We start from the raw sequence: 22,211 nt of genomic DNA on the forward strand, positions 1-22,211 counted from the left end.
ACCTCAGAGTAGCGGCAAGCCCAGTGCCCAGGTCTCAGAACAGACAACCAGCTCTACTTGTAAGGAGGATCCGGGCGTATGTACACATTGCAACTCACCAACTGAGTCCAGTGTGGCCACAGTGAGAATAAACCAGTACAACTGCTTATCATATTCTCTACGCAGGGGACTCACACGGTGCATTGTTAATGTGCGTATGTGGGGGTCTGGGAGGGCCTGATTCTGTGTTTTTAATAACGTCCTCTGAAGCTCCTCTTTCCCTCAATTACAAAATCTATCTTGAGTAAAAATAACATTCAGATGATCTTCAAGGCTTAGAGATAAAAATCACATACAATGTGTCTTTATATGGTAGAACTTTATTAAAATTGAAAGAATTTTTGTTATTGGTAAATTTTATAAAATTTGTGGGAGACATTATATCAATCCTATCAAAATTATCATTAAAAAGGAAGTGGGAACTTATTCCAAATATTTTATCATACCAACTAATTTTTCATACCAGTATTACATAACAAAAGCAAGTAATACATTATAAGAAAATCATAGATGAATTTCCTCATGAGCATAGATAAGAAAAATTCTTAATAAATTACTAGCATATTAAATCCAACAGTATATAATATTATATATACATATACATATACATGTAATGGATCTTGACCTAAGGATGATTATGCAAATTTGATTTAGGGCAGAGGCAGGCGCTGCTGGGGCTGGGTTCAGAGCCTGCCTGCCACGAAATGCTCTTTCTACGTCTCTTGATATGATTGTATAGTTTTTCTTGTTTATTCTATAAATATAGAAAGAAAAATTTTATATAAAGCTTTATAATAACACACTGGCAGCTCAGAGGGTAAAGAATCTTCCTGCTACAGGAGATTCAGGTTTGATACCTCGGTCAGGAAAATCCCCTGGAGGAGGGCATGGCAACCCACTCCAGTATTCTTCCCTGGAGAATCCCATGGACAGTGGAGCCTGGTGGGCTACAGTCCATGAGGTTGCAGAGTCACACGTGACTGAGCAACTAACTAATAAAACATAATAAGCACAGCCATGGGAAAGCCCCCCACCATGATTTACAGTGAAAGACTCCACAGAGTCCGTGAGTCTCATCTCAGGACAGGGCACTGCTAACCTTCTGCAGAGCAGAGTCAGGCCCTTTAGGCAGGTTCCAAACGTTCAGATTCAGATACTACCATCAGGTACAGATACTACCATCATCAACTACAGGTACTGCCATCAACTACAGGTACTACCATCAACTACAGATACTGCCATCACTCCCTATCTACACAATGGTTAAAAGTTACTCCTAGAATTTGCCTCTATTGCTTATAATAGACTTAGGCTGACAGCTTGACTTTCAGTTTGATAAGTGCCCTGTGACAGACTCGGATTCCATGAGGAGACAGTGCAGAGTGGGCAGCTGTGTCCCCAGGGTGCTCCGGTCCCCCTGCTGTTTCGCCCACCAGGGCGGGGAGTCCTGCTTCATCGGGAACCGCCGCTCCCTGTAACACCCACTCCACCAGCCAGAGTCACAGTCACGTCAGGGCATCTGGGGCTGGAGGACGAGTCTCAGTTGCCACTGGTGTCTTCGTCCCAGTCGCTCTCTTCAGAGGAAGAAGACACCTGGAGGTCGTCGTAGAGGATGCTCCGGGGCCTGGGGACAGCGTGTCCCTTGGGATCCTGGTCGACGGACAGGCTCTGAGCAGGAGGGGCTGGCCGCTCCGCAGGCCGTGGAGAGTGGGGCGCCGTGTACCGGCAGCTCCACCGGCCTTCACCCTCTCTCAGGAAGAGCATCCTGAGAGGCTGGCCCGGGACACGGATTATGGGCGCGGGGTGGGCTGCGGAGACGGCGCGGACGCTCCTGGAGGGAGATCTGTCCGGTGGAGGCTGGAGGTCAAAGCCTTGCCCCTGGGCGTGTGTCTTCCTGGATACACGGGCTGCCACTCTCGGTCCATGTCCAGCTGTGCTGGGTGGAGAAGGGAGATTCAGGAAGGTCCCCAGATCTGCTGTCGGAGTGCTCTCTGGGGTGGTCTGGACGGGGCTGAGTCTAGGTTTCTTTGGGGGGTTCACACATGTCGGGGTGGGGGTCTGGGCATATCTCTTGCCTGGAGTCTCGATGCTGCCCTTGGAGGCCTGGACCAAATTCCTGCTGATGCGAGACACTGCGGGGAGGGTGGATTTCATATCATCTTTCCTGGTCGGTGACCCTCTTGGGTGACCTGGATTCTGAAGGGATTTCCTCTTGGATGTGTGGATAAGCACGGGCATGTTTGGGTGCTGTAGGAGAAGATCACAGAGAGAGGCCAGGTGTGAGAATCTCCTCTCCATCCAGTAAAACACCTCATAGGAATTAATTTTATATGATAAGATACTCAACATCAGATTTGCTCATAAAAAAATTTACAGTATGACCTTGATACATTTATGGATCAAATAGGTAAATGGAAATGTTATAATAATAGATCTTATTAAGTAAGGGGAAACAAGCTTTTGGTACACCCTCTTCTTAGGACTGTACGCAGCTTGGTGTCTTGCAGGCACTATGATGGCAAAATGAGTTTTCATGGTCATAGAGGATGAATCACAACTCACAGATTCCTGTTCTGACTTCTACTATGGAAGCTACTGATAAAATCACTTCCATGTCCCTGCCAGCTTCTTCCCAGACATGGGAAGAATGCAAAATCAAAGGCACCACGAAAAATAGCATCTGAAGAATAAATGATCACATTGGTCAGGAAAGAATGTGAATGGTTTCCTCCCACAGAAAGGACTGAAGCCAGTCGATTAAAGAGGGGGCCCAGCAGAGACTGACCCTCAGGCAGTGGCCGGGCTCCGGCTCCTCCTTCCAGCTCTGCGGCTGCCGACCATGGGGCCTCCTGGGAAATCGCTGCAGGAGCTTCCTCTGCTGCTCCTCTTTCCTGAAACACAAACAGGTCAAGAGTCAGAAACCCAGTGTCCTTGGCACAGTTGGGACAACGGTGCTGTGGCCCAGCCCCTTTCCTAGTTTGGGGGTGACACCAGACCTGAACCCCTCTGCCTTTGTGCAGACCCCCATGTCCTTCCCTGACTCCAGAGACCCCTCCAGGGTCTCCCAGGAAGTCCCGTCTCTTCATCTCTATGGCTTTGGGGCCGGTCAGGTGCAAAGTTGTGTGTGTTCCCCACACTTCTTCATGACTTCAGGCATAGTGTGAGCCCGAGTGTGGCCCCTGAGGACGAGGCCCCTGTCTCTGTCTCCCCAGCTTCCCTGTCCTTTCTAGAGATGGCCCAGCACGGTGTCGACAAGGAGAGGAACTGCCTCCAGATTTCAGCCCAGACCTTGGGTCCCACCTCCCCGTCACTCACCTCTGCCTTTCCTCCTCCTCTCTCTCAGCCGTGTTAGGGGTCCCTGGGGTCGGTCGGTCCTGCAGCTTCCGTGCTTCCAGGTTCTCCTTACCGAGTCTGGACCCCAAAGGCAGGGGGGCCAGCGCCCCTTGCCAGCGCTTCATGGGGCACCTGAGGCTCCTTGCTGTGTGTCCAAAGGCTCCACAGTCCTTACACTTCACCTGTGGGTGGAGGAGAACCAGGTCAGCTAGTCAGCAGAAACCACAGGCACGAGTCCAAAGTTAGTCCCAGGACAGATAGAGAGGGCTGAATGCTGGTTCTGGCGAAAGGACACAGTCCCTCAGGGGCCAGGATATTTACAATACTGTGGTCCCCAAAGCCTTCGTCAGGAGCATCAGAGGAGGAGGGGCTGGCAGTCTAAGGTGAACAGTAAGAGCCCCATTGAAAGATCTGGATGAAGCCAGACCAGACATTAACCCCAAGGAGCCCAGGTGGTTCCTCCCAGCCTCTGAATGGCCTGATCTGCTGGGAAATGAGGTCCCACGGCAGTTATCTTTGGATGGGAATGCACCAGTGAGTTATGGACCCAGAATATTCCAGGTCTAAACCCTGTCTCCGCAGTCCATGCCACCCACAGATTCCCTGAGGTCCAAGCCCCCACTCACCGTGGAGTCTTTCTCCTGCAGTGGGGGAGCCATCTGCCTCCCAGGTCCTGGGTTTTGCTTCCTCACTTTCTGGTCTTGAAAGAGTCGGCAGGCTCTCAGCCATCCATAATGACCAGCCATCTTCCACACCTACTGGAGATTCTCCTCAATCTTAATTTTTGGATTGCCTGTGTGAAAAGAAAAAAAAAAACTGTCATATTGATGCTGAGACACAGAGACATCCCTGCCCTATCGATCCCCTAAATGGGGATCATGACATCATGATCAGGTTTCTGACAATTTGACTTCTTCTGCCCAGATATTTCTCTTCACAGAAAGTGAAGAAGAACTAAAGAGCCTCTTGATAAAAGTGAAAGAGGAGAGTGAAAAAGTGGGCTTAAAACTCAACATTCAGAAAACTAAGATCATGGCAAATATATGGGGAAACAGTGACAGACTTTATTTTGGGGGGCTCCAAAATCACTGCAGATGGTGACTGCAGCCATGAAATTAAAAGACGCTTGTTCCTTGGAAGAAAAGCTATGACCAATCTAGACAGCATATTAAAAAGCAGAGACATTACTTTGCTGATAAAGGTCCATCTAGTCAAAGCTATGGTTTTTCCAGTGGTCATGTATGGATGTGAGAGTTGGACTATAAAGAAAGCTGAGCACTGAAGAATTGATGCTTTTGAACTGTGGTGTTGGAGAAGACTCTTAAGAGTCCCTTGGACAACAAGGAGATCCAACCAGTCCATCCTAAAGGAAATCAGTCCTGAATATTCACTGTAAGGACTGATGCTGAAGCTGAAACTCCAGTACTTTGGCCACCTGATGTTAAGAACTAACTCATAGGAAAAGACTTGATGCTGGGAAAGATTGATGTCAGGAGAAGAAGGGGACGACAGAGGATGAGATGGTTGGATGGCATCGCCGACTCGATGGACATGAGTTTGAGTAAACTCCGGGAGTTGGTGATGGACGGGGAAGCCTGGTGTGCTGCAGTCCATGGGGTCCCAAAAAGTCAGACATGACTGAGCGACTGAACTGAACTGAACTGCCCAGACATTTCTATATTCTCCCCTGAATACTGACACACAGATTAGTACCCAGACTGACATGCATTTGGATTTGCATCCTCGGAAGACTAAGTTTAGAGACTTGGGTTACATGTACCACAATCTAAGAGATAAAAGATCTCTCCACATGTACACAAATATTTGTGCTAAGGGAAAGCTACATTTAATTTTGAGGAATAGGCATTTGAAAATTAAAAATAATGTGATTAATTTGGAAAATTGGACTCTCCCATTCGACATCAGAGAAGGCAATATTCAAATACAAATTCACTTAAAATTATCTTCCTCTCTACTAGATTAGATGATTCACAGCTGAGGGTCTGTTTTCTGAAACTTTTGTCCTCAGAGTCTCATTTTCACCTAGCTAATGTGAAATACATGTTTCAACAAAGGATGAACAAATAATGTTTTTGGCTTTCAATAGTATGCATATTCAATAGAAATCTAATCAGCCATAGGAAAAGAAAAAAAGAAAAAAAGTTGAGATCTTATTATTTTCCAGAACATGGAGAGACATTATTGTTATGATGCTAATGAATTAAGTCAGAGGCTGAAGGCAAACACAAAAGGACTTCACTCCTGGGTAGAACAGTGAGAACAAACAAAAAAGTAACAAATCAACAAATCGATGAACAAACCAGAAGACAGAATCAAACAGATACACAGAAAAGTTAGTGGACAATAGGGAGAAAGCTTCCAACATCCACTGGATCATCGTAAAAGCAAGAGAGTTCCTTGCAGAAAAACATCCACTTCTGCTTTATTGACTGTGCCAAAGCCTTTGACTGCGTGGATCACAACAAACTCTGGAAAATTCTTAAAGAGATGGGAATACCAGACCAGCTGCCCTGCCTCTTGAGAAATCTGTATGCAGGTCAGGAAGCAACAGTTAGAATTGGACAATGAACAACAGACTGGTTCCAAATAGGAAAAGGAGTACGTCAAGGCTGTATATTGTCACCCTGCTTATTTAACTTATATGAAGAGTACATCATGGGAAACGTTGAGCTGGATGAAGCATAAGCTGGTATCAAGATTGCCAGGAGAAATATCAATAACCTCAGATATATAAATGACACCATCCTTATGGCAGAAAGTGAAGAACTAAAGAGCCTCTTGATGAAAGAGAAAGAGGAGAGTGAAAAATTTGGCTTAAAACTCAACATTCAGAAAACTAAGATCATGGCATCTGGTCCCATCACTTCATGGCAAATAGATGGGGAAACAGTGGAAACAGTGGCAGACTTTATTTTCTTGGGCTCCAAAATCACTGCAGATGATGGGTACAGTCATGAAATTAAAAGACACATGCTCCTTGGACGAAAAACTGTGACCAACCTAGACAGCATATTAAAAAGCAGAGACACTATTTTGCCAACAAAGGTCAAAGCTATGGCTTTTCCAGTAGTCATGTATAGATACGAGAATTGGACTATAAAGAAAGCTGAGTGCTAAAGAATTGATGTTTTTGAACTGTGGTGTTGGAAAAGACTCTTGAGAGTCCCTTGGACTGCAAGGAGATCCAACCAGGCCATCCTAAAGGAAATCAGTCTTGAATATTCATTGGAAGGACTGATGTTGAAGCTGAAACTCCAATACTTTGGCCACCTGATGGGAAGAACTGACTCACTTGAAAAGACCCTGATGCTGGGAAAGACTGAATGTGGGAGGAGAAGGGGATGACAGAGGATGAGATTATTGGGTGGCATCACTGACTCAATGGACATGAGTTTGAGTAAACTCCAGGAGTTGGTGATGGACAGGGAGGCCTGGCATGCTACAGTCCATGGGGTCGCAAAGAGTCGGACACGACTGAGCGCAACTGAACTGAACTAAACTGAGGGAGGAAGCTTCAGGGGAGAAGGCAGGATAGTAACGGTGGTCCAATGTGTAGTGACAGTGAGAGAGGAAAATCTGGGTGGTGAGCATGAAAAAGTTTCAAAAAGCTGAAATGTAATAATGTGCAAAAGGGCAGAGTCACTGCAGTCACCATGACGCAAGGTAAGCAGCAGGAGCTTGCCCACCAGAAGAACATGAAGAAGCAGAGCAACTCGGTTAAGGGAAAGCACTGAGCTGATGGGGCGATTGTCCCCCAAACAGAGGACACGCAGATCATGCAGCAGAAGCTGACAAAGGCAAAGGGAAGCAGGAACGCAGGTAGCTTTGTGGCTTCGTGTGCAAGCCTCTTGCCCTTCGCCTGTGTGCCTGAAGCCAGCGCCCCCACACTGGCGTTTCCTGCTGCAGTGCTCCCAGGACTGCAGAGGTGCTCACAGGCCCCGGGACCGACGGCGCTCCCCTTGCCCTGCGTCTGCAGCGGGTCCCTTTTTTGCTTCCTTTCCCTCAGGTAACCTCTCTCCCTTTGGGCCACTCCCAGAGGGTGAGGGGGTTATCCTTTCCCAGTCTTTGTGGGATTCACCCCAAAGTTTTAAAATTAGCTTTGTAATTGCAAAAAAAAAAGTACAGATAAGACATCTAATATTAACATCAACGTTAACTCAATTTAAAAAATAAAATTATAAAGTTAAAGACACCTTACCCTATTGCCAGGCCAAATCACTACCTAAGTTTACTATGGACTTTTTTTCTAAGCGACATGCTGAACACCAGATTTAAAAAGCAAACCATCCTAAAATCCAGCCGTGCTCCTCCTCTCTGTAGGAGATGATCAGAGAGGTGGGGGAGTAATGCCCTCACTGAGGGAGATGCAGCTTTGAAGCTGGCTGAGGACCAGTCAAGGAGGAATTTCCCTTTCCCAGCTGACCTGAGGCTGCTCCAAGGTCGCATGACCTTGTTGAGAGTTTCTTAGCCAAGTGACATCATCTATTTACCTTTGGTCTAACCACATCTGAAGACATGTTAAGAGAAAGAAATAATTCACAATTTCACTCATGTGTGGAACACAAAAGACAAACAAAAAGGAAACAGGTAAAAAGAATTTTAAAGAAGACAAAGTTGACGTGATAGCAAATACAAAGATACACAGACCTGAGTAAAGGAAACCAGAAGAGAAGCCTCAAACAAAACGGGGCAGCAAATAGTAACAGAGGAAAACTGCGTTCTTTGGTGTGAGGAGGTGTGTGGTTCACAGAAGCTGAAATGTATGGCTATGCACCTAAAACTTCACTAAAATTGTAATGGGATAATAACAAAATTAGAAAAAATTCAAACTAAATTCAAAAGAAATTAGAGAAGTGATCCCCAGCTGCCTAAAGCCACATCACTACATGATTTCACTCTTGTCCCATTTCCCTGAGGGACTAGCTGAAAACCAAATTTAAACCACACAACCTGAAATTCAGCTGTGAGCCTCTAGTCTCTCAGAAGATGCTCAATCATGAGTGCTGGACGCTCCAGCTGAGGAGATGCAGCTTCCAGGGTGGCTGAGGAGGGTCAGTGGGAAATTTCCCTTTCCCGCTGATTTTATACTACCCTAAGGTCACATGACCTTGATGAGGTTTTCTTAACCAATCAACGTTATGTAGGCTACAGTCCAGAGGGTCACAAAGAGTCAGACACAATTTAGCAACTAAACAACAAAAATCACTGTATCTATCAGTGTCTTGAAGACCCATTTAGAAAAAAGAAATACCTTGTGAATTCGCTTTGCTGTGGAACACTAAACACAAATTTCAAAAGTAAATAAGTAAAAACAAAAAGGGGAAAGCAAACGACACAAAAGCAAACATTCTCCCAGAACAGAGCAGGGCATGTCAGAGGACAGTGGCAAGGGGATGGCTGATGAGTAAAACGGATCCACAGGATGGTAACAAAAACCCTAAGTTGCTGGTGCTAACCAATTTTAAGGTATACTGGAATTGAAATATATTTTTGCACACATAAAACTTATCTAACATCCTGACTGAATGATACCCTACAAAAATCATTAAATTAAAAAAATATTCATGTCCATGGCCTAGACTACATTGGTACCTATTTTGTCTACTGTCCCATTTCTCTGATGGACAAACTGAACATCAAATTTAAATCAACCTGAACCTCAGTCACATGCCTCTTACCTGTTGGTAGATGCCCAGAATGCTGGATGCTGGGAACTCTGCACCTTTGAAGGTAACTGAGGAGGGCCAGTCGAGTAACTTCCCTTTCCTGATGCCTTTGATTCGTCCCCAAGGTTACCTGACCTTGATGAGGTTTTTTATAATCCAATCAAGGCTATGAATCACCTTTGATCTAATAATGTCTTGTAGACACCTTTAGAACACAGAAATACCTGATGAATTCACTCACATATGGAACACTAAATACAAGTAAAAAGAGCAAATAAGTAAAAAAAAAAATTAAGACAGCAAATGACATGCAAATAAACACATATTCACTGAACAGAGCCGCAGATGTCAGAGGGTACCAACAGGGGGATGGCTGATGAGTGAAAAAGGTCCACAGGATGGTAAAAGGGAAAAACATCGAAGTTTTTGGTGCAGGTCAATTTTATGGCATACTGAAATTGAAATATATTTTTATATAAATAAAACATATAATATTGTAACCAAATGAATGATACTCTAGAAAAATAATTAAGGGCTTCCGTGGTAGCTCAGACAGTAAAGCATCTGTCTGCAATGCGGGAGACCCGGGTTCAATCCCTGGATTAGGAAGATCCCCTGGAAAAGGAAATGACAACCCACTCCAGTACTCTTGTCTGGAAAATTCCATGGGCGGGAAAATAATTACATGAAAAATTATCCATGCCTCAGTGCATAAAGCCACATTTGTACATATTTTGTGTCTGTCTTGTTTCTCTGGGGGATACACTGAACACCAAATAAAACCAGACAACCTGAAATCCAGCTGGGTACCTCCCATCTGTCAGTAGATACTCAGAATGGTGGGTGCTGGGCACCGTACACTGGAGGAGATAGAGCCTCGGAGGTGGCTGAGGGTCCGTGGTGGAATTTCCCTTTCTTAGCTGACTTGTTACTGCTCCAAGGTCATGTGACCTTGTTAAGATTTTCCTGACCAATCCAAGTCATATATCAACTTTGTTCCCTCCATGTCTGAAGACAGATTAAGAGAAGAGAAACACCTATTGACTCTACTCATGTGTGAAGTAGGAAGAAACCAAGAAACAAAAAGAAAACAAGTAAAAAAAAATTAAGGAACTAAATAAATGACACAAGAATACACACACAGACACACAGAACTGAGTGGCGGATACAGGGGGGAATTGGCAGGTGGGAGGGCCCAATGGTAAACAGTCACGGGAGAGTAAAGGAGGGAAAATAACATGTTGGTGCTGAGCAGGAGTACGGTATGCAGGAGCTGAAATCCACTTGTAAATGTAAAACTCATCTAATATTATAACTGAATGATAGCTCGGTATAACATAGAGATGAAATTAAAAAAAATTAAAGAACCTTTACTCCCCTGTCTAAAGCCACAACACTGCATATTTTGACTGCTGTCCTATTTCTCTGGGGGTTTAGCTAACACCACATTTATTTCAAACCAACCTGAAATCCAGCTGCACTCCTCCTATCTGTAACTAGAATCACAGAAAAGTGGGTGCTGGACAAACTCCACTGGATGAGATGAAGCTTTCAAGGAGGCTGAGGAAGTGTCCAAGTGGAAAGTTGTCTTTGCAAACTGACCTTCATGCTGCTCCAAGGTCACATGACCTTGTTGAGCAATTTGTACCCAAGGAACGATACGTGTCACAATAGACAGACAATAGAATTGGTTGCTCATCACCTTCACCCAGGACTTGTTTTCCCATCTTGACTGCCCCCAGAATTCCTTGTGGAACTTTTGAAAACCAGTGATGGAGTTTCTCTGGTAGGTCAATGGAGAAGAATCCCCCTGCCAAGGTGGGAGACACAGGTTTGATCTCTGCTCTGGGAAGATCTCACTAGCAACTAAGCCACTGTACCCACCACTGAGCCCCAGGAGCCCCAACTACTGAGTCCAGGAGCCCTAGAGCCTGAACTCTGCAGCAAGAGAAGCTGCTGCAATGAGAAGCCCACACACTGCAATTTAGAGACAAGTTCCTGTTTGCCACAAGTGGAGAAAAAGCCTTCCCACCGGTGAAGACACAGCAGAGCCAAAGTTAAATAAAATTTTTTTTAATTAAAAAAAAAGTCATTATGGATCAGTACCATCCCGTGTGTGTTTCTGTGAGTAGACTCAGGCCTTGGTTGGGGAATTGTACTGCTTTGGCTGGAACACACCTCATCCGAGTGGATATCCAGGAAGACTCTCCCTGGAGATATGGATTCAATATGGATGTGTGTCAAAGGATAACTTCCCAAGTCCTGCAGACAAGAGGGGAGATTTGCTCTGTGATGACATTTTATTTGGAAAAAGACATTGTGCTAATTATTTAAAAAACCTGCTTGTGTGATGACTGATAGTTTTAGGCATTTTATATTCTTGCAGATTTATTTCATGAGCTTATGTGGTGGTAACAAGGCTGGGTTCCTGTTTAGTGAGACTGCTGGGTCCAAAATTCAGGAATCAACTGAGTAAGATAAAGAGTATGCTCATGGAAGGAACTCTTCATCCACTTGGCTCAGTTCAGAGGTTTTGGTACAAAATTAAAAAGAGATTTCTGAGGTCTGGGAGGGCAGAGATGTCTGTCTCTTGAGCCCCAGCTGGTTTCTATCTGTAGACATAGGTTGTGCATACCAGTGTGCTAAGTCGCTTCAGTTCTCTCCAACTCTTTATGACCCCATGGACGGTAGCCCACTAGATTCCTTTATCTGTGGGATTTTCCAGACAAGAATACTGAAATGGGCTGCCATGCCCTCCTCCAAGGGATCTTCCTGACCCAGGGATGGAACCTGAGTCTCTTATGTCTCCTGCATTGGCAGTCAGGTTCTTTACCACTATCACCACATGGGAAGCCTGCAGACATAGGTTGAGCGGCTCAAATAATGCAGGACCAGATGTCTCTGAGACTCCCCCAGGACCTTGCCTGAGCAGGATCATGACATTTTGGAAACCTGGCCAGTGGAGCTGAAGATCAGAGCTGTGTCACCACCAGGGCCTGAAGGGGTGAATGGGGTGGGGGGATGCTGGAATGAGTGGAGCTGAGTTGTGAGGAAAGAGCTGTGGAGACAGGGGGACTCAGAGAGTGGGGCTGAGTCTCTGCCCACTTTCCCAGAGTGCAGACCTGCGTCCCTGTGTTTACAGGGGCCCAGAGAAACCAGACAGCAACATTGAGCCCCTTTAGCCATGGACTTTATTGTTTGAATATTAACAACTATTATTCTATACTCACATTTTAATTTCTTACAAAACTCTACATTCCACATTGCTAGGTCTCTTCATTCTCCATTTTATGCCACATTTTCATGAAAAGGTATTTCCCTGAATCATAATCTGCCTGATTGTGTGTTTGTTGTTATGGGTGTTGTGGTGTAGTCACTAAGTTGTGACCCCATGGATCATAGACCCCCAGGCCCTTTTGTCCATGGGGTTCTCTAGGCAAGAAATACTGGAATGGGTTGCCATTTCCTTCTCCAGGGGAACTTTCCAGATCAGGGATTGAATCCATCTCTTGCATTGCAGGTGGATTCTTCACCACTCAGCCACCTGGGAAACCTGACTGTGTGTTACAGATTTCTTTTGCAGGCTCCCCCTCCTACACAGGGTCATTTTTTCTGATATGAAATCTGTAGCTCCACTGTGACTTTAGGATTGCTGCATCCTTAGTGTGATAATTTCGTGTTGACTGAGAAGTAAGTCTCCAAAGACTTCCCTTCCTTCACAACACCGAGGGTGTGTCATACAGACTGAGCATGTGTGGAACAGAGTGGTTGATCTACAGAAAAAGAATTTCTCAGAACCTTCCGTGAAATCACTTCACTAGGATAAATTATTTAGAAGTGTGCCCTGGTATTGCTCAATATACTTTAGTATTTCTCGAGAGTCTTCATCTTTGTTCTTGTTTTAGTGTTTATTTTTTTCATTGAGTTTCTTGAGCACACCAAGCCTGGGGCTCCGCTGAACATTAACAGTGATTACAATCTTACTGGTTCTCTTCATGGAGTTGGCTCATGTTGAACAATTAATTATGAAAGAAGAACTAGGTGTTGCTTATCCTCTGCTCATGACCTCTAGGTACTCAGGGGCTTTAGAGTTGGGAGCTATTGCTGCAAACACCCATATTGTATTTACAGAGGGAGTTCTGCTAAGTTACCTGAGGTCAGGCCAATGACTAAGTTTTGCCACAGAGTTAGCGCACATGTGGATCTATGTCCACAGGTGATTCCTGTCTGGACCGGGGAGTGCGATGCCTGAAGGAGCCTCCATATTGATTACAGACAGTTACTTTAGTGAGTGTGAACTCGGTGAATTTAAATACTAATGCTATGGCTGCTGTTCCTCCCACATCCCTCATGTGTGGAATGTGGAAGGAACAGCGTGTCATGTCAGGTGAGAAAGTCTACTGAGGGCCTTCCTGATTTTCTCTCTGGTGCTGGGTTCCCTCGTGTCGCCTAAGGGAAGAGCCATGACTAAAGCACTTCCCACAGAGCTGACACTCATAGGGCTGCTCTCTGGTGTGTGTTCTCTCATGCCTTCTCAGGTCTGCATGTTGACTGAAGGCATTCCCACACCGCCGACATTTATAGGGTTTCTCTCCTGTGTGGGTCCTTTTGTGCCGAGTCAATTCAGAACTCTGACTGAAGGCCTTCCCACACACAAGACACACGTGTGGTTTTTCTCCAGTGTGGATTCTCTTGTGCTGACTAAGGCCAGAGTTTTGGCTAAACGTTTTCCCACACTGATGACATTCATAGTGCTTTTCTTTGGGGTGGATTTTCTCATGTTTTCTAAGGTAAGAGATTTGATTAAAATTTTTCTCACACAGACGACATTTGTAGGGCTTCTCTCCTGTGTGAGTTTTCTCATGTTGTTTCAGGTAGGAACTTTGACTAAAGAGTTTCTCACACACATGACATTTAAATGGTTTCTCTCCAGTGTGGACCCGATTGTGGTTTCTAAGGTCAGAACTTTGAAAAAAGCCACTTCCACAGAGACCACATTTGTATGGTTTCTCTCCAGTGTGAATCATCTTGTGTCGTCTGAGGCTGAAGCAGTTACTAAATACTTTCCTACAGAGAGGACATTCACACAATTTGCCTCTACTGTGAATATGACCCTGTGCATTAAGGAATGATTCTTGACTAAGGGACTTTCCACACCGTTTGCTGACATTACGTTTCCTTCTTAAGTGAATTGATGAATGTTGAGGGGAATATCTAGAAGGAACTTCATCTCTCAAATCCGTGCATCCAGCAGGATCCCCTTGCGGGTGAGAAACCTTTTTGGGGAAAGGAGATATGAGGCTGTTACTGGTTTGCCCACGTTCAGGTAGACACTCATTCATCTACATGTTCACCCTCGAACATCAGCTCATAATAGTCTCCGGTTAAAATGTCTCTAGTGTTAGTTGCAAACACATGTTGTGTTACTCCCCTGCAAGCACGAACATTCTCTTTTATAGTTTCCCAATCCCAGATATCAGATTAATTTTGAAGATTTCAGTGTGTTCTAGAGACTAGGAGATGAAAAATGTTTGTGCAACTTATCTTTCCCCCCCTTATATTATGGTTTTGAGCTCATATTAACTTCTTAACCAATTTCAGAGCATCCAAAAATTTGCTCAGGAAGAGCTCAGTCTCAATTTACAGGCAATTGTGCTCAATTACCAACTTATCTCACTGTAGGTCTTTCATGTGGATGACTGGGGTTCCCACCCATGAAACTTACCATTGCCATGGTAGGGGATATGTGCTTCCTGTAGACATTTTGCATGACTATCATTTCTTGTCGTCTAAGGAGTCTTTCACTGTCTAAAGAAATGTGAAAAGTATAGATTTTAGAGTGGCAATAGGGAAATAAAATGTAGACAAACACCAACGTCCATGTGAGTATATTTCAAAAATTGGTACTCGGAGAAACTGTATATAACAAAGAAATACTCTATGTAGTAGAAATGCTTTAAAAATCTTGTCTGTTAGAAAAAAGCCCAGGCTTAAAATATAAAAACATAATGTGGTGACGAGATATTGGGTCAGAAAATTTAAAAAAAAATTTAAAAGTGGCAGGATCAGGACAGGAATCACTATGTGAAAGTTGAAGTGTGGTATAGTCCACAAGCACCTTTTTTCCATAGGAGAGAAAATATCAGGAATATGAATTGTGGTGATAGGGGTCCAGAATTATAACAATGCGAGGAATATGCCCCAGTGTCCTCACTTCCACTTTGGAGTATATCCCTGCCCTCATCAGACTTTCATTTGGTGTCTCCATGGACTTAATACACCGGCTGAAACTGTTTTGCCCTGAAGCTCAGGCCCCTGACACTCACCTGCTGCTTCAGTCCACAGCTCTTTTCCTTGTTCCAGCTGGGAAATCACATCTGATTTGCTGATCTGATAGCCTGTTTGATTTAAAAAAAGAAAGGTGTGGATTTTGAGTCTAGGCTAATTACTCTTTGCTGTGCTCAAAACATGGGCAAGGTACTGGGGAAAATAGAGAGATAAGTGAAGGTCAGTGCAGGTAACAACATCCTGAACAGACAGGACAGTGAAGGTCCTTCCTCAGACCAGGAGGAAACCCAGAGCAGCAGCAAGAACAGTGAGGCTGTTCTTCACTGTTCTTCACTAGGGGCTGATGCCCATGCACCAGTTCAGAGAGCAGTCACAGAATCCTCAGTCTTCTCCAAGTGGGAAAGATCAAAAGACTCTACAGTGGGCTGAATATTTCTACCAAACAGGATCCAGTAGTGATTCACCTTACAGGAAGAATCAAAATTATATCATACATAGGACTCTGCTCTCAAGCCTTCATGGAGTGATTGGAACAGAAGAATTAGTTTAAAATATTTGATCCTTTTATTTATGGATTAAAATGTCCATTGAATCCCCAGTCCAGTTCTGAACGTTGAGACTAAGTATCAACAAAGATATGAAGCCTGCTCAAGGTGACCTTTCAGTGTGGTAACAAAAAGTACCATGGAAAGGAACAGCTTCCTTTTATGTAGTTAGGAGGACAAGCAGAGAATCAGGAAGCAGCTGGAGTGGGACTCAGGGTAGCTTGTTCAGTGAGTGAGTTAACGGAACGGACACAGGTGCAGGTACGTCCCTGTTGACAGACTCACCTACAGAGACCAGGTGGGTGATAGTTTCCATCATCACATTTCGGAACAGGTTTTTCTGAGACATGTCCAGCAGGCTCCACTCTTCCTGGGTGAAGTCGACGGCTACATCTTCAAACGTCACCGATTCCTAAAGCATCAGAGATGTTCTGGTTTAGACAAAGCAGCCCTACCACTGTCCAGAGTGGGCGGCTGAGCTGAGGAAGGATGGGGACTGGGTGCAGCTTCAGGAGAAGGAAGCATCACTACTCACCAGGGGCTCCATGCTCAACAGCTCAGTCACCGGGAGCCTTTCTCAGGATCTCACTCACAGCTGATCCAAGCACTAGGCAGGCCAATCTGAGGATGGAGAAGAAGCCATGAGACCCCAGTCCTGTGCTTCCAGACCCACCTGAATTCAAGCCTCCAATCTTTAGCTGGGTGTAGCCCCAGCCCAGCACTCGGAAACCAGTGGTGTGTCCAGGGAATACTATGCAGCTTCTTCTCTCCCAGGTCCCATGTGAAGAGCTAGAGCTGCGGTTGCTAACACAGAAAGTCAGAGTTCAGAGAGTCCGCAAATAAGAACGTGTTCAGCACTGACTGTGTTCATCAGCCCGTGACGCCCGGAGTCACTCAGTGTCCCCCCTGATCCCAGCCCTCGGGGACCCCGACTCTCGCCAGAGTAGGTGGTGGTTCACTGCTGTAGGTAAGCACTCCGGAAGCCCCCAGTCATCTCCTGCCTCATGCGCCCACAGTGCTTCTCCAACAGCCCTGGCAGTCCTCCGGAAACACACTGCCTTCCAGCTCTCCCTCAACCCTGAGGCTAGTTCTGTCCCCCATTGACGTGGATATCAATTACCCTAGGACCTCTTTTAGGATGGAGTTAAATAGAGGACTTATTCCATTTGGAGGAACCACAGCACCCACCCTGCCAGCCTCGTCCTTAACATCCCCCACACCAGAAAGTAGCAGGAGTCCAGGAGTTACAGGGTTACTGTCATAGACTATCTCAATCCTCCTGGTCAAGGATGGTCCGAAATATGGAGATTTAGAAGGAAATTGCTTTATTTACCAATATACAATGGACACCCAGAGGTTCCAAAATTTTTAGTATATGACACGGTTACACTAGATGGAAGAACAGCTGTCATTTAATTTTGCTCAGTCTGTGTCTTGTGTTACCCTAAACACCTTTAGGGTAACAAAGATCACCCAGAAGCAGCTCCTTGTTATGTGTCTTTTCGTGATTTATTGCCCAGTTTGGAGGGAACCTCTTTTTATATCCAGTCGATCCCCTCATCACATCTTGCCTATCTTGAAACAGAAACCTTCCTGAAGATATTTGCTCTAGGGTTTCTGCTCTCCAGTTCTCCTTTCACCATCAAAGTGAAAGCCTAGGGATCATTCCCTATCAGAAATGAATTCCTGGATCCATGCTTCTGCTCACTGTGGAGAGGAATCTAGTGTCCAGGACAATGAACAAACCCCAAGATCCACTCAAGAAAGTCATTGGATTAGTGATTAGATTAACCAGAACTGTTGAAACTCAAGTTGGGAGGGACTGTCCAGGAAAACCAATCAAGGCTGGGCATAGATTGCCTTTGGTTTAGACTTCAATTTCTGCGTGTAGTGAAATGTTCTTTTTCACTCTTAAATTTCTTCTTCTATTGATAATAGGAATATGTAAATTCCTATGATATCCAGGGAAACCCCAGGCATATGCAAAAGGGCATTCCTACTATAGAAAGAAGATAGAACCTCAGCAACCCTGGCGATGTCCAGCTTAGAGGTCATAGGTATCAAAGGAGGTTAATAAATATTAAATTTTTGGAAGAATTATAATAAATATTTGAAAACATTTATTTTGTCTTGAGATAATTATTTTGACACAAAAATCCATCTCAAGACACATAAGAAATAAAATGAAGAAAATCACTTGATGAAATCCATAAAAGAAAATTTAGCAAAGCAGAAAATGAAGTATTTAAAAACAAACTAGTAAAAGCATAGTTGTAGATCAATGGTCAGCAGAACTTTTCAAGATGAAGGACATGTTCTGTACCTGTATTGTGTGAACAGAAACTACCCCACACAGAATACCTGAAATTTGGCTGGCACTACTAAGGATGTGAAGTTTATCTGTTTAACTGCATTAATTTAACTGTGTGTATTGGAGATCACAAGATCTAGGTATATAAAATAGATTCAAGACAAGAATGTTGGAGCTGAAAAAAATCACGAACAGTCCGAGTAGCAAAGAAAATGTTGACATGGTATGATTCAGAGACCATAAAAGGATGCTTTGACTCCAGTGTCTAGAGACAGATAAGACTTATAACATTTAAGGGAATGAAACACTCCTATCTCAGTTTGGAGGACTCACCAATACCCCAAATTGGAGGAGCCGATGAAGCCAAGTGGATTCTGAGGACTCCACAGTAAGCAGCTGATTTCTTTCTTCAAGGTCCCCAAAAGTCCAGCTTCTTCTCTGAACAAATGCATCCCTCTGTCTGACTTCTTTTTATACCTGAATAACAGTTTATAACACAATCTGGGCTATGATCCACCCTATCGGATCTTGAGCTTAATAGGGTTGCAGTCTGTGAGCCACACCCTGTTCAATTTGATTGGATTTTCTAAACTAATTTGGAGTTATAACCCACACCCAGTGTTGAAGAGCAAAGATGTAATGACAATGAGAAGATCCATCATTTCCTTCTTCATCCATAAATGCTTCTGATGGATGTATTACTGTATTGGAGAATACAATATAGTACTGTACTGAGAACCATTCAATGTCTTCAGATAACAGGGCACCAGATACCCTGGGATTCTGGGGAAATGAAGCTGGGACTCTCTGGGAGAAACATGGAATTAAAAATAAAATGCAAGATGAAGAACTATGAACATTTGAGATATAAGTAAGTGAGTGACAACACAAGATCTTTTGATGGTCTGCTGAGCATGACTCTTAAAGCACTGGCTACACAGTACTTTCAAGAACATGTTAAGAATCTATTAACTGTGCAAAGAAAATGAGAAGACAGTTTTACACTCCAATATTAATTAGTGAGGAAATGAACACAAATGTTCCTACGTAGTGAACTACTGTAAATTATTTTACCTCCATGTGTTGTGTACAGTTGATTTAAATATTCGAGTGGAAATCTTACGGGTGTGGTGATGGCTCTTTAAGCTTAAAATTCCTGGTTCCCGAATGGAAAAAAATTAACCAGAGGACACAGTGAGTATTTCATTGTTTCTGAGGACATTTTGCTTATACTTCATACAATGCCTAGTGATCCTATTGTCTCATGCATTTCAGTTCCATCTTCCATATTCATTAAAGAGTAGTTCACCTGAAACTAGTATATTAAGTTAAATCCACTATACTTCAATTTTGAAAAAAGAGTATTTTGAACTTTTATCATTGTCATTCAATCTCCATGGAATCATCCTTTTCCCTTAAATTCATCAGATTATGTGTAAACTATTTCCTAAATGAAACAGATCATTTTGGATATAGGCACTTTCCACCACAAGATTTAAAGAACTCCTGTAGGGTTCTTATGCCATCTCCTACATAGCAGGGAAGGAATTACATTCATCTCAGCTCAGGAATTTATTTGTTTTTTTCCATTCTCTCCTGGCACATCAGAATATATGTTATGATTTAAAACATAGGCACTTTCTTTTCATCTAATCTTTATTTATTTTTTCCCATTTATTTTTATTAGTTGGAGGCTAATTACTTTACAATATTGTAGTGGTTTCTGCCATACATTGACATGAATCAGCCATGGATTTACATGTGTTCCCCTTCCCGATCCCCCCTCCCACCTCCCTCTCCATCCCATCCCTCTGGGTCTTCCCAGTGCACCAGCCCTGAGCACTTGTCTTATCTATCCAACCTGGGCTGGTGATCTGTTTCATCCTTGATAGTATACTTGTTTCAATGCTATTCTCTCAGAACATCCCACCCTCGCCTTCTCCCACAGAGTCCAAAAGTCTGTTCTGTACATCTGTGTCTCTTTTTCTGTTTTGCATATAGGGTTATCATTACCATCTTTTTAAATTCCATATATATGCGTTAGTATACTGTATTGGTCTTTATCTTTCTGGCTTACTTCACTCTGTCTAATGGGCTCCAGTTTCATCCATCTCATTAGAACTGATTCAAATGAATTCTTTTTAATGGCTGAGTAATGTTCCATTGTGTATATGTGCCACAGCTTCCTTATCCACTCGTCTGCTGATGGGCATCTAGGTTGCTTCCATGTCCTGGCTATTATAAACAGTGCTGTGATGAACTTTGGGGTACACGTGTCTCTTTCAGTTCTGGTTTCCTCTGTGTGTATGCCCAGGAGTGGGATTGCTGGGTCATATGGCAGTTCTATTTCCAGTTTTTTAAGAAATCTCCGCACTGTTCTCCATAGTGGCTGTACTAGTTTGCATTCCCACCAACAGTGTAAGAGGGTTCCCTTTTCTCCACACCCTCTCCAGCATTTATTGCTTGTAGACTTTTGGATAGCAGCCATTCTGACTGGCGTGTAATGGTACCTCATTGTGGTTTTGATTTGCATTTCTCTGATAATGAGTGATGTTGAGCATCTTTTCATGTGTTTGTTAGCCATCTGTATGTCTTCTTTGGAGAAATGTCTGTTTATCATCTAATTTTTAAAAATATAGTTGATGTACAATATTTTATTTGCTTCAGATGTAGAACATTGATACAGTATTTTATAGATTATGCTCCACTAAAGTTATTGTAAAATATTCTCTGTATTCCTTGTGTTTTGCAATGTGTTGTTTTTGTCGTTGAGTTGCTAAGTCATGTCCAACTCTTTGAGACCCTATAGACTGTAGCATGCAGGCTCCTCTGTCCTCCACTATCTTCCAAAATTCTCTCAAATTCATGTCCATTGAGTCAGTGATAACTATCTAACCATGTTATCCTCTGTTGTCCCCTTCTCCTGCTCTTAGTCTTTCCCTCAGTTGGAAAAGCATCAGGATCTTTTCCAGTGAGTCAGCTCTTTGCATTGGTGGCCAAAGTATTGGAGCTTCAGCTTCAGTATCAGTCCTTCCAATAAATATTCAGTTTTGATTTCCTGTAGGTTTGACTGGTTTGATCTCCTTGCTGTCCAAGGGACTCTCAAGAGTCTTCTCTAGCACCACAATTCAAAAGTATAATTTATTCAGCAGTCAGCCTTCTTTAAGGTCCAACTCTCACATCCACAATGTATACTGGTAGCTTATTTATTTTATGCACGTAGGTTGTTCTTCTTAATCCTCAACCCCTATCTTGTCCCCCTCCCAAATGGCAACCACTAGTTTGTATTCTGTGTCTGTCTTTTTCTGTTTGATGTTGTTTATTTGTATTTGTTTAGATTCACACCTGTAAGTAATAACACATAATATTTGTATTTCTCTGTTTGAATTATTTCACTTGGCATAATATACAATTCAATATTACTCAGTCATAAAAATGAAAGCAATTTACCATTTACAAAAACAAGGATGGACCTGGAGAGTATTATCTGTTTATCTGTGGATGGACACTTAGGTGCTTCCATATCTGGGCTCTTGTAAATAATACTAGTGTGAAATGAGAGGTGCATTTATCTATTTGAATTTGTGTTTTCCTTTCCTCAGATTTTACCCAGGAAAGGAATTTTGGATCATAAAGTAGGTCTGTTTTCAGGAATCTCCATATTGCTCTCCACAGTGGCTATACCAATTTGCATTCCCACCAACAATGTAGGAGGGTTCCCTTCTCTCTATATTCTAGCCGACACCTGCTAGCCGCAGAATTCCGATGATAGCTATGACAGGTGTGAGGTGAAATCTCATTGTGGATTGGACTTCCATTTCTTTGATTAGCATTGTTGAGCATCTTTTCATGTGCCTGTGGCATATTTCTTCTCTGTAAAAATGTCTGTTCAGACCTCTGCTCAACTATTTGTTGCTTTTTTTTTTATTTTGAGTTGTATGAGTTGCAAACCAACCATATTCACTTTAAACTGCTTCTTCTCTCTGACCCCTCCTCTTAGCATTTAAA

General features: G+C 43.5%; 1 protein-coding gene across 1 annotated transcript; it reads right to left on the reverse strand.

Moving 5' to 3' along the window:
• Positions 1–1,578: 1,578 nt before the first annotated feature.
• On the reverse strand, positions 1,579–16,439 carry LOC133050387 (putative protein FAM90A5P). The gene is made up of 5 exons (XM_061134538.1): positions 16,428–16,439; positions 16,182–16,304; positions 3,355–3,554; positions 2,825–2,930; positions 1,579–2,286 (listed from the first exon to the last, which is right to left on the reverse strand). Exons 1-5 carry the CDS (start codon positions 16,437–16,439, stop codon positions 1,579–1,581), a joined length of 1,149 nt encoding a protein of 382 aa, XP_060990521.1.
• Positions 16,440–22,211: the final 5,772 nt, after the last annotated feature.

Source organism: Dama dama, chromosome 32 (genome assembly GCF_033118175.1).
Source record: "Dama dama isolate Ldn47 chromosome 32, ASM3311817v1, whole genome shotgun sequence".
In the NCBI taxonomy this organism is placed as follows: Eukaryota; Metazoa; Chordata; class Mammalia; order Artiodactyla; family Cervidae; genus Dama; species Dama dama.

What these genes read in the sequence shown, in the direction of transcription:
- LOC133050387 (XM_061134538.1), bottom strand. An exon ending in GAGGAGGAGGAAAGGCAGAG is followed by an intron (nt 2,931 to 3,354) that starts GTGAGTGACGGG and finishes TTTGTGTTTCAG; the next exon opens with GAAAGAGGAGCAGCAGAGGA. An exon ending in AGCCCGGCCACTGCCTGAGG is followed by an intron (nt 2,287 to 2,824) that starts GTCAGTCTCTGC and finishes CTTCTCCTACAG; the next exon opens with CACCCAAACATGCCCGTGCT.